Source organism: Westerdykella ornata (assembly GCF_010094085.1).
Source record: "Westerdykella ornata strain CBS 379.55 unplaced genomic scaffold EI97scaffold_9, whole genome shotgun sequence".
In the NCBI taxonomy this organism is placed as follows: Eukaryota; Fungi; Ascomycota; class Dothideomycetes; order Pleosporales; family Sporormiaceae; genus Westerdykella; species Westerdykella ornata.
The window spans coordinates 90,494-104,198 of NW_022986859.1; the positions used below are offsets into that span (position 1 = coordinate 90,494).

Sequence of the window (13,705 nt, forward strand, 5' to 3'; positions counted from 1 at the left end):
GCAGTGTCATCAAGTGTCGCAAACAGAAGAAAGCAGTCAGAGATCGATTGGATCTGTCCGCATGTAGATGTGCATTGCGTTCTTCAGATGGATATCGGACTGAAAGAGCGAAATGTAGATGTTATCGCTCGTGCTTCCGTGTTTATCTCAATCAAATGGGTCGAACCATTTTCTTTGTATTTTTGGTGATGCAGGACGCTGCTCTCTTTCGGTCATTGCTCATCGTCAAGCTTAGCGGATGCCTCTAAGTTTGTCGATGTCAGAGCCGCTATTGAAGTTGCTATATCTCTTGTAATCTAATGGTGCGTCCCTTGTCATGATCGTGTCTCAGTAGAGGTCAAGCCAATGCTGCTTAGCACCGCGACGCATCCACCATAACCGTGAACGAAGCTCAATGACGACACCAATGGGTGGAGGTGACAAGGTGTGTCTGTTTTGAAGAGGCTGGAGAAAGTTGAAATCAGGAGGTTCGAATTTCTGAGAGGTAGGCCGGGAGTGGAGAACCCCTGGTTTGGGTATTGCTGCAACGAAATCTTCCAAGTTATCCCACCCTATTCCCTAAACGCCATCGCTATGCAATCGTAAATACTGGTTGTCGCTGTCTATCTCCTCCTAATGGTTGCTGACTACTTCGCTTGTCCTACTTGTCAAGGCAGCAGTTTGTGCCATTGCCTCATGAAGTGATTTCTCAAACTGGTCCTTCGCCGACCGAATGGCCCGTTTCAAAGGGCCTACCATCTTGTTTACTGCTTGAGCCCCTCCTTCAACTTTGGTCGGATCGAACCTTCTCCTCTTCCCAGTCCGCTTCGCATATGCTTCGTTCTCTTTCATCAACAGGTCGATCTTGGCAGAGCGTTCACTTTCTGCGCTATCAGCTATCGCCTTGATCCGGTCAAGCGATTTGTCCAGAGTTTCGATGAGCCTTCCGACCTCACCCGCCCGGTCGGGGTCACCTGAGAGATAAACACTCCAGAAGTAGTGCAAGAACTCTACAGTGGTATTGTGAGTCATCGCGAGGGAGTCAAAGAGCTCTTGAGACAACCCGTACTTGGCTGCCTGCTCACCAGATCCTGCCGCGTGGAAGGCGAGATGGTCATCGTTGTGTAAATGTCGTTGTTTGATCGCCTTGATGATTTGCGAGGTGGCAGCGGAACGCGTAGACCTTGCCCCTATTCGGACTACCTTCCTCGGCTTAGCTTCATCTTCACTGCTGCTGTCGTCCTCGACTCCAATGACGGTCTCTAGATTGACCCCTCCAGCTTTGCTTCTAGCAGACATGATCTTTCCCATGTCATGATTGATAGTCGACAAGACTTCCGCTGGGGTGCGTTTTGCGTAGGCAGCCGCGCTACTGGACGTGTGCAGGCCCTGCCCAGCAGCAAACAGTTGGCTTTGATCTTTAATCTTCAGAACTACCCTGTTGTCCTCTTCAGATCGTTGCAAATCGCGAAGCTGGAGCTCTTTGTATGTCTCCTCGTCCATACCGGCCGGCGCATGTTGATGGGCATCGGATGGCGGAACATCAGCCATCATTTTCTCGCTCATACGATTGAGGGTACGTAGGATCGGGACCTTGTCATAGGAGTTGGGTTGCATGGTCCAATCAGGTCTGTTGCCCTGTTTTTGGCTATGATTTTGCTCATTGCCCGCAATATCGATAATACGGGGCACGGTAGGCATGGTTAGCTGACGTGCCTGCCCATCATCATCGTCGAAGTCGAGATACTTGTCGAGCTTCGGATCCAAGTTGTCGGTATCCGTGATCTTTTCTCCCCTCAACTTTTTGATGAGACGGCTATAAAAGAACCTCGACCAGAACTCTCCCTCCTTGATCTGAGGTACATTTTCATTGTACACACGCTTGACAAGGGGATGCTGAGCGAAGATAAGCTGGATCTGCTCCTTGGTCATGTTAAGCTTGATGCTACCGTCCACATGCTGTGGCTTTACCACGGACAAAACATTGTAAGTCCCCAGGCCTTGGGCTTTCTCTGCAGCATGGGAACGCAATAGGTGTACCCGTGTGCCCCAGAACTGTGTCGCAAACTGGGCGATTGTAATGGTGTCCGGTTTGTCTCGAAGGGCCTGATCGAAACGTTGACGGAGCGCGGGACTGGAATTGAGTAGCGACCTCTGAAGTTCTACGTCCTTCAACAGCTTCGCATCATCGTACGTATCCTCCTCCGACCTAGTGGTTGCGGCAGCGCCCGCGATTGCTCTGGCCATGGCCATGGCGCCCGATTGTCCACCTCCCTTGTCGAGGTTGGCGGCTGGGGTAGCCGGGCTTCCAGCACTCTGCGAAGCCTTCGCCGCCTCTATCCATTGCCTGAGGGTGTTTGTTACGAGCTGTTGATCTTCGCGAGCGTTGCCGGAGCTGAATGTAAAAGTGTAGTTGTCTTTGGCGGTAATCCTGATCGAGGCTTTGGCCGCTGTGGCTGGCGTCTGCTGCAGATCTGAGAACAATCAGCCATCAGCTTCCACTTCCTGTCAGGCAGAAGAGAAAAATTGCATACTAGTGATCTCAGGAATCCGGACGTTCACTTGGGGTGAACTTCCAGACACAGGCGTCCAGGTCACCGACCGTGCACCCTCTGCCACAAGCTTGAGCATGCCATCCTGCTTATTGAACTTCGCAGGAACGGAAACCATGCTGGCAGGAGACGGCGACGTGGTGCAGTCTGTTGCTCGGATCGAAAGCCTGCGTCGTAGGAACATTCAATGTTGGAATGTCTTGGCGCCCGTCATGTGCGGTAAAGTATGACTAACGACAGCGAAGCCAATTACAAACGGCCAGCCTTTTCACACAACTCGGCCCGACCATACAGCGGCTTCCACCGCCTGCCCCAGCAATAAGTATTAGTGAAGATCCTTAGATCGCAGATATTACTGTAAGAACGCAGAATGACTCACCAGTTCCATTTTCCCTCACAAGTGCGCAGTCAACTCATCTCGAAAGTGCGGCATTTCCGTGAATGCTTATGTAATGCTGTAGCCACCCAACAGCCGCTCTAGCGCCGTTATCTATTCCGAACAGCCGAGCTAGTGCAACCAGAAGTTGCCAGCCGGTGACCGCATCCTGATTCTCTTAATAGTCTCTTTGCCTCTTCCAGTCTTTTTCCCTCGACAACAACTCTTCTTGCAGAGCCATCTGCCTCGCCCTCCTGTCGCTATTCTTCAGCGACTTCAATGTCACCCATCGTTTTGTACTAACCTGTCAGTCCCTCAGGTACAACATGTTGCGCGGCAGCCTTCGGAAATGCGCTGGCCAGCTCGGCAGCTGCTCCTCGAAAGCAAGCCTCTCCTCCATTGCCGCCTCGCCTTCGAGGACGGCTCTCGTCAGTGGCCGGAAAGCTCTTGCTGTAGCATCACAACGCCGGAGTTATGCTCTGACTGCGGAGGACACCAATAAGGGGGTGGTGCGTTTCCCGTTCGCCCACATGTCCGGCTTCAGAACTGCCACTCACACTTCTGCTCAGGACCCCAACGACTCCTTCCTGCAAGGAAACACTGCCAACTATGTCGACGAGATGTATTTGCAGTGGAAACGCGACCCTACATCCGTACACTACTCATGGCAGGTCTATTTCCGGAATATGGAATCCGGAGACATGCCCGTCTCGCAGGCGTTCCAACCTCCTCCGACAATCGTTCCCGCGCCTCACGGAGGCCTCGGGCCAGATCTCAAGCCTGGACTTGGAATGAGCGCAGGCGTAGGATCCGATGTCCTGAACCATCTCAAAGTTCAGCTCTTGGTTCGCGCATACCAGGCACGAGGCCACCACAAGGCGAGGATCGACCCGCTCGGAATCAGGAGTGAGGCCGAACAGTTCGGCTATAGCAGGCCAAAGGAGCTGGAATTGTCACACTATAATTTCACTGAGAAAGACCTTGATCAAGAATTCAACCTTGGGCCTGGTATTCTCCCACGATTCAAGACGGAGACCCGCGACAAGATGACTCTCAGGGAAATCATTGCCGCCTGTGAGCGCCTATACTGCGGTTCGTATGGCATTGAATACATCCACATTCCGGACAGAGAACAGTGCGACTGGTTGAGGGAACGAATTGAGATCCCTCAACCGTACAAGTACTCGGTGGACGAGAAACGCCGCATTCTGGACCGTCTCATCTGGGGCACCAATTTCGAGGCGTTCCTGGCTACCAAGTATCCCAATGACAAGCGTTTCGGTCTTGAAGGTGGCGAATCTCTGATTCCAGGTATGAAGGCCTTGATCGATCGCAGCGTCGACTATGGTGTCAAGGATATTGTTATTGGCATGCCCCACCGCGGTCGTCTCAATGTGCTCAGCAACGTCGTCAGAAAGCCGAATGAGTCCATCTTCAGCGAATTCGCCGGTTCAGCCGATCCTTCGGATGAAGGTTCTGGCGACGTCAAATACCATCTGGGAATGAACTTCGAACGTCCTACTCCCTCCGGCAAGCGTGTTCAACTCTCTTTGGTCGCCAATCCTTCCCATCTCGAGGCTGAAGATCCCGTTGTTCTGGGAAAGACTCGAGCAATCCTCCACTACAACAATGACGAGAAGGAAGCCCGCACCGCCATGGGTGTGCTGCTGCACGGTGACGCTGCCTTTGCTGGCCAGGGTGTTGTATACGAGACTGTGGGCTTTCATTCACTGCCCAGCTACCACACCGGAGGAACGATACATCTCATCGTGAACAACCAGATTGGCTTTACTACCGACCCTCGGTTTGCTCGATCAACCCCTTACTGCTCCGATATCGCCAAGGCTATCGATGCGCCAGTCTTCCACGTCAATGGTGATGATGTAGAGGCTTTCAACTTTGTTTGCCAGCTTGCTGCTGATTACAGGGCGGAGTTCAAGAAGGATGTTGTCATTGATATGGTGTGCTACCGTAAGCAGGGGCACAATGAGACCGACCAGCCCTTCTTCACTCAACCATTGATGTACAAGCGCATTGCCGAGCACCCCAGCACTCTAGACATCTACATCAAGAAGCTTCTGGAAGAGAAGACGTTTACGAAGGAGGATATAGAGGAGCACAAGGCTTGGGTTTGGGGTATGCTTGAGGAGAGCTTCAACCGCAGCAAGGACTACCAGCCGACCGCCAAAGAGTGGCTGACGTCCGCCTGGAATGGCTTCAAGTCACCAAAGGAACTCGCCACCGAAGTGTTGCCTCACTTGCCCACTGCCGTTGAGGAGTCAACTCTCAAGCACATTGCTGAGAAGATTGGCAATCCGCCCGAGGGATTCAATGTTCACAGGAACCTGAAACGTATTCTTGCTGGCCGCACTAAGACGGTAATGGAAGGCAAGAACATCGATATGGCCACCGCTGAGGCACTTGCGTTTGGGTCCCTGTGCTTGGAGAAGCACCACGTGCGTGTTTCTGGACAAGATGTGGAACGTGGTACTTTCTCGCAGCGCCATGCCGTTCTCCACGATCAAGAGAATGAGTCTACCTACACGCCTCTGCAGCACCTGAGTGAGGACCAGGCCACCTTTACCATCTCTAACTCATCCCTTAGCGAGTTCGGAGTGTAAGTCATCATGACATAGGGCATTGTCAGGGATTTTACTAAACAGCATCCAGTCTCGGCTTCGAATACGGCTACTCCCTGTCCTCTCCGAATGCTCTGGTAATGTGGGAAGCCCAGTTTGGTGATTTTGCGAACAATGCCCAGTGTATCATCGACCAGTTCATCGCGTCGGGTGAGACGAAGTGGCTCCAGCGAAGCGGGCTTGTCATGAGCTTGCCGCACGGTTACGATGGACAGGGCCCTGAACATTCGTCTGGTCGCATGGAGCGTTACCTGCAGCTTTGCAACGAAGACCCCCGCGTGTTCCCCTCGCCCGACAAGCTTGACCGTCAGCATCAGGACTGCAACATGCAGGTAGCTTACTGCACAAAGCCGTCCAACTACTTCCATCTTCTCCGCCGCCAAATGAACCGCCAGTTCCGCAAGCCTTTAATCCTCTTCTTTTCCAAGTCTCTTCTACGACACCCTCTCGCCCGCTCTAACATCGAGGAGTTCACTGGCGAGTCTCACTTCCAGTGGATCATTCCGGACCCGGCGCACGAGACTGGTGATATCGCCTCTCACGACGAGATCAAGCGTGTCATTCTCTGCACCGGACAGGTCTACGCAGCCCTCGTCAAGGAGCGCCAGGCCCGCAACCTTAAGGATGTGGCAATCACCCGTATCGAGCAACTTCACCCCTTCCCTTGGCAGCTGCTAAAGGAGAACCTCGACTCGTACCCTAATGCGCAGAATATCATCTGGTGCCAGGAGGAGCCGTTGAACGCAGGTGCCTGGAGCTTCACGCAGCCGCGGATCGAAACGTTACTGAACCAGACTGAGCACCACAACAGGAGGCACGTGATGTACGCGGGCAGGAACCCGAGCGCATCTGTGGCTACCGGTCTCAAGTCTGTACACCAGAAGGAGGAGAAGGACTTGCTGGAAATGGCATTCACCGTCAAGCAGGACAAGCTAAAGGGAGAGTAGGGTCATTCTGTTTCAAGTAGCGTGTAGGATACCAAGGTGGAGTATATATGAGTTGGGGGTTCCTAAGATTGTTTCTTATGTCGCGAACGAGACTATCTTGTTGTTTTATATGCCCTTTTGTCAGTGGTTCCTCTCTCCTGCATGTTTGAAATTGGGTGATGGGAGGGGTGCCTTTTTTGTCTGTCTAGGGGCTGGGTGCATGTGTAGGTTTGTAGCGCATGTACTTTAGACGAAAAGTTTCCGTCAGTATTATCTTACCCAGTACATGTCTGATGCCATTGGAGGTGCTCGCTGTTCAGTGAATGGACCGAGGCTATCCGTACTCGGATGACAGTGTGGAGCCTGCTCCACTTAGCCCCATTGCGTTACTTGTGTGTGTATACTGGATTGATCATCTCCACGACTGGAGCTCTAGGTCTTCAACATATGATTCGGACGTTTTTCGAAGCGGAGGTATCGTGGATAGTTTTATGGGAAAGTATTATTTTTATGTCTACGGGCTTGGGGTGCTAAGCTTTTGTAAGGGCTAAGCTTTTGTAAGGGCTAAGCTTTTGGGGCTTGTCGAGGGATTTAGTTTCAATGGCGACATTACTGAAGCCTCGATCGATGGAATACTCTACCAATCATGCTAGTTTGTATAACTTGTACTGCCATGATTACGGTTACCCAGGGAAGGAGAAAGCGGCCACGTCCTCGACCATAGGAGTAGTTTGAGATGCATGTTAATTTATCATGTCCTATAACTTTATATCTTTATTTCCTTACGAGTGAGACTATTTTGGGTTCTGAATTACGAATGCGACTCATCTCGCGTCGTGGGATGGCTTCGCGGCACAGTGAAGGATGCTAGATAGAATAAAGCTGTTGCTCAGCGCGAGCTTTAGGAGCCAGCTGCCAGCTGGTAGCGCTTCTCCGTTGGCTGTTACTACTGCCCCAGGGTGTGTACATACTTGTAGATGGCAACAACCCACTGGCCGCAAGCTTATGCCAGGCCTCAGGAACCCCAGTTACGAAACGGCTTGGCAATTCACCGATTAGACGACTCTATGCCCGGCCGCTAAGGTTATACTCCAACGGGCAGTAGTCAAGCACGTTATTCACCAAAGTATGCGGTAGGCGACGGGAAAGGTATGCTATTGTGCTATCTAAGCTCGCAGACAACAAGGCACTCTTTCTTCAATCTTCCCCGCCTCCATCCTAACGGCCATTCACGTCCAACCTGAACTGAAGACCATCATCGAAAATCCGCACGCAATCGATGAGGCCAGGAAGGATAGAACCGCCTCTGCCTCCCCCGACTCCACTCTTACCGGCCAGTCACGTCGAACCTGAAGGTAAGGCAATCGTCGAATTGCTGGTGTCCTCCCTTGGCAGTCTGAAACGGCCATTCGCACCAGTCGATGAGGTTAAGGAAGATCTCGCCGCAGTTGTCTCCGACATAACGATCGTGGTCGCACCTGTTGGTAACCCAGTACTCGATCTTCACGGTCGGGAGCCACTTGACGCTGTAGAGATCGCCGCGGAAGTTCTTGAACTTGTTGGCGTTGCAGAAGTCCTGGCTGCCCCAGTAGGAATCGCCGCGGGAGGAGACGGCGCCGAGGCAGTAGCAATATTTGTTATCGTGCCAAGCGTCGCAGGTACCGAAGTCTATGCGTTTTACGAGGGCAGAGGTGGCATTTCCAGGGTTGACTGGGAAGTTGCCCCCTATATCGGAGTCATTAGCTTCGGGACTGGTTGGAGGGGGCGATTCGAGGCTCTCTCTTAGCGGAACAGGCGATAGGCAACTTACCCTCCACATGGGGAATGATGTCGGAGGTGATGGTGTAGGGCTCGCCCTTCTCAGTGACACCAGTGGCGATAATGGTTCCGGTGATAGGTTCGAGTCCCTTCGCCTCAGGCGCAGGAAGCGCAGAGGAGACACCGCCAAGGGTGGAAGCAACAAAGAGGAGGTCGAGGAGCTTCATGATGGGCTGAAGACGAGGGGAGGCAAGGAGAACTGTTCTCTGTGAGGTTGCCCCAGTCCACTGTTCTTATCGTCGAGCAGACGACGGGATATTAGCACCTTGTTGAACATACGTGCGTACAGTCTAAGGGTTCTCTGGAAGGTGGTATCGTCGCATTGTTGGTGGCGGTCAAGATGGCTCAAATCAATACACTCCCTTTCTACACATGCATTGCCGTCATGCGTTGCGCAAAGAATGGAAGTTTCCCGAGGCTAGACCCAACACCAACTCCCTATCTCTAGCCCGTAAATCTTAGAGAAAAGGCGTTGCAGGTCTGCGCTTGAGTCACGGACCGAGTGATCCAATTCTTAGCCAACAGCATTATAGTATTTTGTTCGGCTTAGAGCACTTTCGCTTCGCGGTTTGTGCCGTGCGCAAGCGAGCGTAGGAATCGATCTGTGCTCAACTCTGTTGGTCGTTATTCTGAGAAGCACGAGAGCACTGCAAATCAACAGAGGAAGTAAATGCAGTCTACTCGGTACAGTGATGGGCATGTCTTCGCTCTGTGGTTTCTACGATGGCTGTGCGGATTGGAGGCAGTGTCTAGGAAATTTTTGTGAGGTGTGGTCGATTTTGGCAACCCTTGCTTTTCAGGGTCTGGAGGATTGGCGATTGCTTAAGGGTCTTGGAGGATTCGCGATTGGGCAAGAACAGCCCCGGGCGAGGCCTCAAACGGAAGACTACTCTTGCTGTGGTATGTACCGTATGTACCGTATATACCGGCCCACTCGGGTATCTGCCATAACAGTTGAGCGGCAGCGGAGCGATACCCGGCGGGAGGCTGCCATATGCATAGCAGTTTGGCAACAGCTTCGGGCGGAGCGACGGTCCGGGGGAAGTTGGGGAGTTAATGCCAAATGGTACACAGTAAAGTGCAACATGTTGGAAACATGGATGGCTTGATTGGTGGATTGATTTTGTTCCTACAAGTACTCGGCCTACTTAGTTGTAGCCGCGATATGTCTCCGTAGGATGCCGGTTACACGGACTTGGCAGACATCCCACGTGGCCAGAGGATTCAATGTTTGTGGTACGATAGGACAAAAAACAGGAAGAATATTCAGAGGTGTCGGACCGTGAGTTCTACGGAAAGGTCCTGACTAAGCAGCTAGTCACGTGCTACGTACGGTGCCAAGTAATCCATGGATGGGGATCGCCACATGTTGCTTTGCTGCTCTGCTCCGTCCCACTCTTCTCCATCCTGAACTGTTCGAACCAGCTGGCCCCCAGGGACCTGCCTTTCGTGTTTCTTCCGCAACCACTCTCTCTAAATTTGTTGCCAGACCCGTCTAGATGATGGTTCTGATACTAATGTACGCCGCCTTATAGGTTTCGTAGAGGCGTTCGCCTCGTGTGCCGCATCCGCTATACCTACAGTCTCTCCCCAGCACTTGGCTTCATTTACGCGTCTCTGACAAGGAGGCCATTCAACGAGTGAATGGTTATCAGTACGTTACCAAGCCTGTATGGCGCCGGAAATCCGATGCAACCCGAGGCCTTCTTCTTCAACAGCACAAGTCCGGAATGTACAGAGACGGATGGAGACCCAGGAGCGATTCTATATGCCTCCTAGCAGTTACACCATTCATTGTTACTATCCTACGTACTGTGTACGCTGCAGATTCAATTCACAGCGCGCACGCCACCGACGACGGTAAACTGCGGAGAAATTTCCATCAACCCGCTCAAGACGTTTGTATTGCAACAAAGACCAGTTGACTGCCGACCCGAGCTCCGCAAAGGGATGCAGCATGCTGGAGGTCCCTCCCGGTCTGAGCTCGTGGTCGTTCGGTATTCACAGCCAAGTCGCTGCACGCCCGGCCGGCACTGCGACTGCGTCTCTCTTGCTGGAGCGCTGATGGAGGCATGCAGCTTCATTTCTGTGTACTTTGCTAAATCATGTCCGCGGCCCGGAAAAAGTCGGGAAAACAGGTTCCGAAGGGGCCGCCCCGCAACATGGATTCGGCTGCCCCTCAGCGTCATCTCTCCACGAGCCAGCAACAAAGCACCTGGGCGATGACGGGCAAAGCAAGCGCCCGTAGTAATGGGGCTCAACGCCCCCACTAGGTGCCTCGAATTTCACACCAGTAGCTTCCTCCAGGTCGCGCATTGTCCTCGTCTCAGAGTCCGGTGCCCCAAGTCGCCCTCGTGACGTCCACGGCCTATGCCGAGGACTACAGCTATCCAACCAGCCCAGAGCAGAGCTACCTGGGACGTAAATACCGCCTCCCTCCGCGTGCCCGAATTGTAGCCTCTTGATGCCCTTTTGCTGCTTTGATTATCCATCCGCCATCACTTCACCTCAGCTTACCGACCTTACACAGCACTTGCGATAGCATTGAGCATCCGCCATGGCTTCCAATGCAAACGGACCCGGAGATGGAGGTGCTGTAGGCAGTGAGGCCATCAACACCGACATCATCACCCTGACGAGATTCGTCACCGAGGAGCAAGCCAAGCACAAGGAAGCCACCGGAGACTTCACGTAGGTGTTCGTCTCTGAACAATTGACTGGCAGTCGCTGATAATACCATTGTAAAGAATCCTCTGCCATAGCCTTCAGTTTGCCTTCAAGAGCATCGCATACTACATCCGGAGAGCAACATTGATCAATGCATGTACTCCCATCCTTGTTCTTTGATTAGCAGATGGCTGACAATACATAGTTGACCGGCCTCGCTGGCTCCGCAAACACCACAGGCGACGACCAGAAAAAGCTCGACGTGATCGGAAATGACCTCTTCATCAGCGCCATGAAAGGTTCCGGAAGAGTCCGGCTACTAGTCTCGGAAGAGGAGGAGGAGGTCATCACCTTTGATCAATACCCGCACGCTCGATACGCCGTCGCATGCGATCCCATTGACGGCTCGTCGAACCTGGACGCCGGTGTCTCGGTCGGCACCATCTTCGCAATCTATAAGCTAGCGGAGGGAGCGAAGGGCACAAAGGAGGACCTCCTGAAACCCGGCACCGAGATGGTCGCCTCAGGCTTCACCATGTATGGAGCTTCGGCGCAGCTGGTCATCACCATGAAGGGCGGTGCAGTGAACGGCTTCACGCTCGATACGTCGTTTGGCGAGTTTATCCTCACGCATCCCAATATGCGCATTCCCAAGAAGCGCGCCATCTACTCGGTCAACGAGGGTAACAGCTTGTACTGGGAGGAGCCGGTCAAGGAGTGGGTCAACAGCCTCAAGTATCCTACCGAGGGCGGCAAGCCGTACAGCGCTAGGTATATCGGATCCATGGTTGCCGACGCATACCGCACGCTGCTGTACGGAGGCATCTTTGCGTATCCCGCGGATAAGAAGAGTCCGAAGGGCAAGCTGCGGATTCTGTACGAGTGCGCGCCCATGGCCATGGTGTTTGAGAATGGTAAGTCTGGGGACGGCGATGCTTCGTTGGGAGAGCCTGTTGCTAACGCATGGTGCAGCCGGCGGTCTCGCAGTCGACAGCAATATGCGGCGTATGCTGGAGGTCGTGCCGGAGCACATCCACGACCGGAGCGGCATCTTCATGGGTAGCGAGCAGGAGGTGCAGAAGGTGATTGACTTCCACAAGAGGCATCAAAAATAGAGAAAGATGAGGAGGGGGAGGAGGAGGAGGGTATGGTTACCGGAATGAGGGGTCGAGCATAACCGCTTCGGAAACTCGAGGATCCATAGTAGTTTGTTTGCGGCTATTGGTTGGGCGAGCAGAAGTGTGCTATTCTTGTTGTTGCAGCAGTGAGCGTTGCATTATTGCCAAAGTGTAGAATCTGCAGATACCAACATTGAAGATTTGACGAATGAAGCTCTTGGTGCGATGGGAGGGTGATGTTGTGTGTCGGGAGTTATTTCGAAATTTGTTGGATTTCTGAGGGGAGAGGGCCTTGGAGGTGGCCCCACCCACGTGACGCTCATCCGTACAGCGTGTGGTACGATAGGACAAAAACAGGATGAATATTCAGAGCTGTTGGACCTCCGTAAGTTATACAGAAAGGTTCTAACTAAGCAGCTAGTTACGTGCTAACGTGTTCCACCAGTGAGCTGGCCACACCACCGAGCTGGCCACCCCACCAAGTCACGTGCGCCTTTTTGACAGATAACTAAACAATGACTGAATTAATTCTATACAAATATATATACAAAATCTTCCTAATTGCTTCTACATTGAGTCCTGTTATGGCCTTGTACGTGGCATTTCAAGCAGGTTGGTGGTGCTCGTCGATAGACCTGTGATGCCTGAGCCTGCGCATCTACTTCAACCAGCCTATCAGCCTCTGTAGCCAGCCTTTGACCTTCCTGGCCTGTGAGAGTCTTTCCTGTAGCAATATACTGCCATCGCTGTCTCCTCTTCTGCTCTTGGTGGTCATTGGCCTGATGTAGCTTAGTGTTCTCCTCTGCAAGAATTGTCACTAAATGCATCACCATCTGACATCCTTTGACAAGCTGGGCGATTGCCTGGCTTGTAGGGCTCTGCGATTGACGACCAAGGTGGTTACAGATTAGTTGAGCCTGCCGCTGGAGCTGGGCAACTATATGAGGTGTCTCTGCAGTCCAGCATCTCTCACTATCAGCTTCTTGTGCTGATGGAGATGGCGTTCAGATGACAGTAAATGATGATAAGACACGATTAGGATAGTATAGGATCAAGCCTGTGGCTTGAAAGCCACTCTTAATGCTCTGTTCTGTGAATATAGTAGGCCTGATATGCTTGTAGATGCTAAGAAAATCTTGCTTGTTGATGTGGAAGATGTGATTGTGTGTAAGCTCTGATACCTTACATCTATACACTTGCTTGAGAGGCATGAAACAGCTGACATCTAGAGGCTGTAGGAGATGGGAGCTGTGAGCTGGTATATAGAGACTGATAATCTTGTTCTCTGTACAGTATTGATCGAACTCGGGCATTGCATGGCTACTATGGCTGTCTAGGATAAGCAGGTGATAGGCTCCTGCTATACGTAACCTTGTTTGATTGTCGAAGTGCTTTAGCCAGGTTAGAGACCAAGCTAGTCAGTTGTCCAACCATTGTCGCTCACTGCAAGCATCCAGTCATCCAGGATATTGTAATACCAGCTAGCCTGGTGCAGCTTTCCTGATAGAATGATGAGAGGTGGGAGCGCCCAGCTAGATATATTGATACACTCGATTGTTGTAACCCAGTCGTGATTGCCAGGCTGTACAGTGACTGCTCGACTAACAGTGTCAGAGCTAGTCATGACCTT

The 13,705-nt window shown here is 52.3% G+C and overlaps 4 protein-coding genes across 4 annotated transcripts; 2 read left to right on the forward strand and 2 right to left on the reverse strand.

The window, feature by feature from the left end:
* Positions 1-612: 612 nt before the first annotated feature.
* On the reverse strand, positions 613-2,649 carry EI97DRAFT_376707 (uncharacterized protein; the record flags this gene model as incomplete). The annotated part of the gene is made up of 2 exons (XM_033795569.1): positions 613-2,453; positions 2,514-2,649. The coding sequence occupies 2 exons, from the start codon at positions 2,647-2,649 to the stop codon at positions 613-615; spliced, it is 1,977 nt and encodes a 658-aa protein (XP_033654198.1).
* A 290-nt stretch (positions 2,650-2,939) lies between these two features.
* On the forward strand, positions 2,940-6,777 carry EI97DRAFT_466810 (2-oxoglutarate dehydrogenase, E1 component). Its single transcript, XM_033801553.1, has 3 exons — positions 2,940-3,416; positions 3,477-5,524; positions 5,578-6,777. The coding sequence occupies exons 1-3, from the start codon at positions 3,234-3,236 to the stop codon at positions 6,491-6,493; spliced, it is 3,147 nt and encodes a 1,048-aa protein (XP_033654199.1). The 5' UTR covers positions 2,940-3,233; the 3' UTR covers positions 6,494-6,777.
* A 900-nt stretch (positions 6,778-7,677) lies between these two features.
* EI97DRAFT_432905 (uncharacterized protein) lies at positions 7,678-8,769 on the reverse strand. Its single transcript, XM_033798270.1, has 2 exons — positions 8,283-8,769; positions 7,678-8,197 (listed from the first exon to the last, which is right to left on the reverse strand). The coding sequence occupies exons 1-2, from the start codon at positions 8,455-8,457 to the stop codon at positions 7,800-7,802; spliced, it is 573 nt and encodes a 190-aa protein (XP_033654200.1). The 5' UTR covers positions 8,458-8,769; the 3' UTR covers positions 7,678-7,799.
* Positions 8,770-10,663: 1,894 nt separating this feature from the next.
* Positions 10,664-12,153, forward strand: EI97DRAFT_316627 (fructose-1,6-bisphosphatase). Its single transcript, XM_033794657.1, has 4 exons — positions 10,664-10,981; positions 11,038-11,110; positions 11,163-11,871; positions 11,930-12,153. Exons 1-4 carry the CDS (start codon positions 10,848-10,850, stop codon positions 12,070-12,072), a joined length of 1,059 nt encoding a protein of 352 aa, XP_033654201.1. The 5' UTR covers positions 10,664-10,847; the 3' UTR covers positions 12,073-12,153.
* The last annotated feature ends 1,552 nt before the right edge of the window (positions 12,154-13,705 follow it).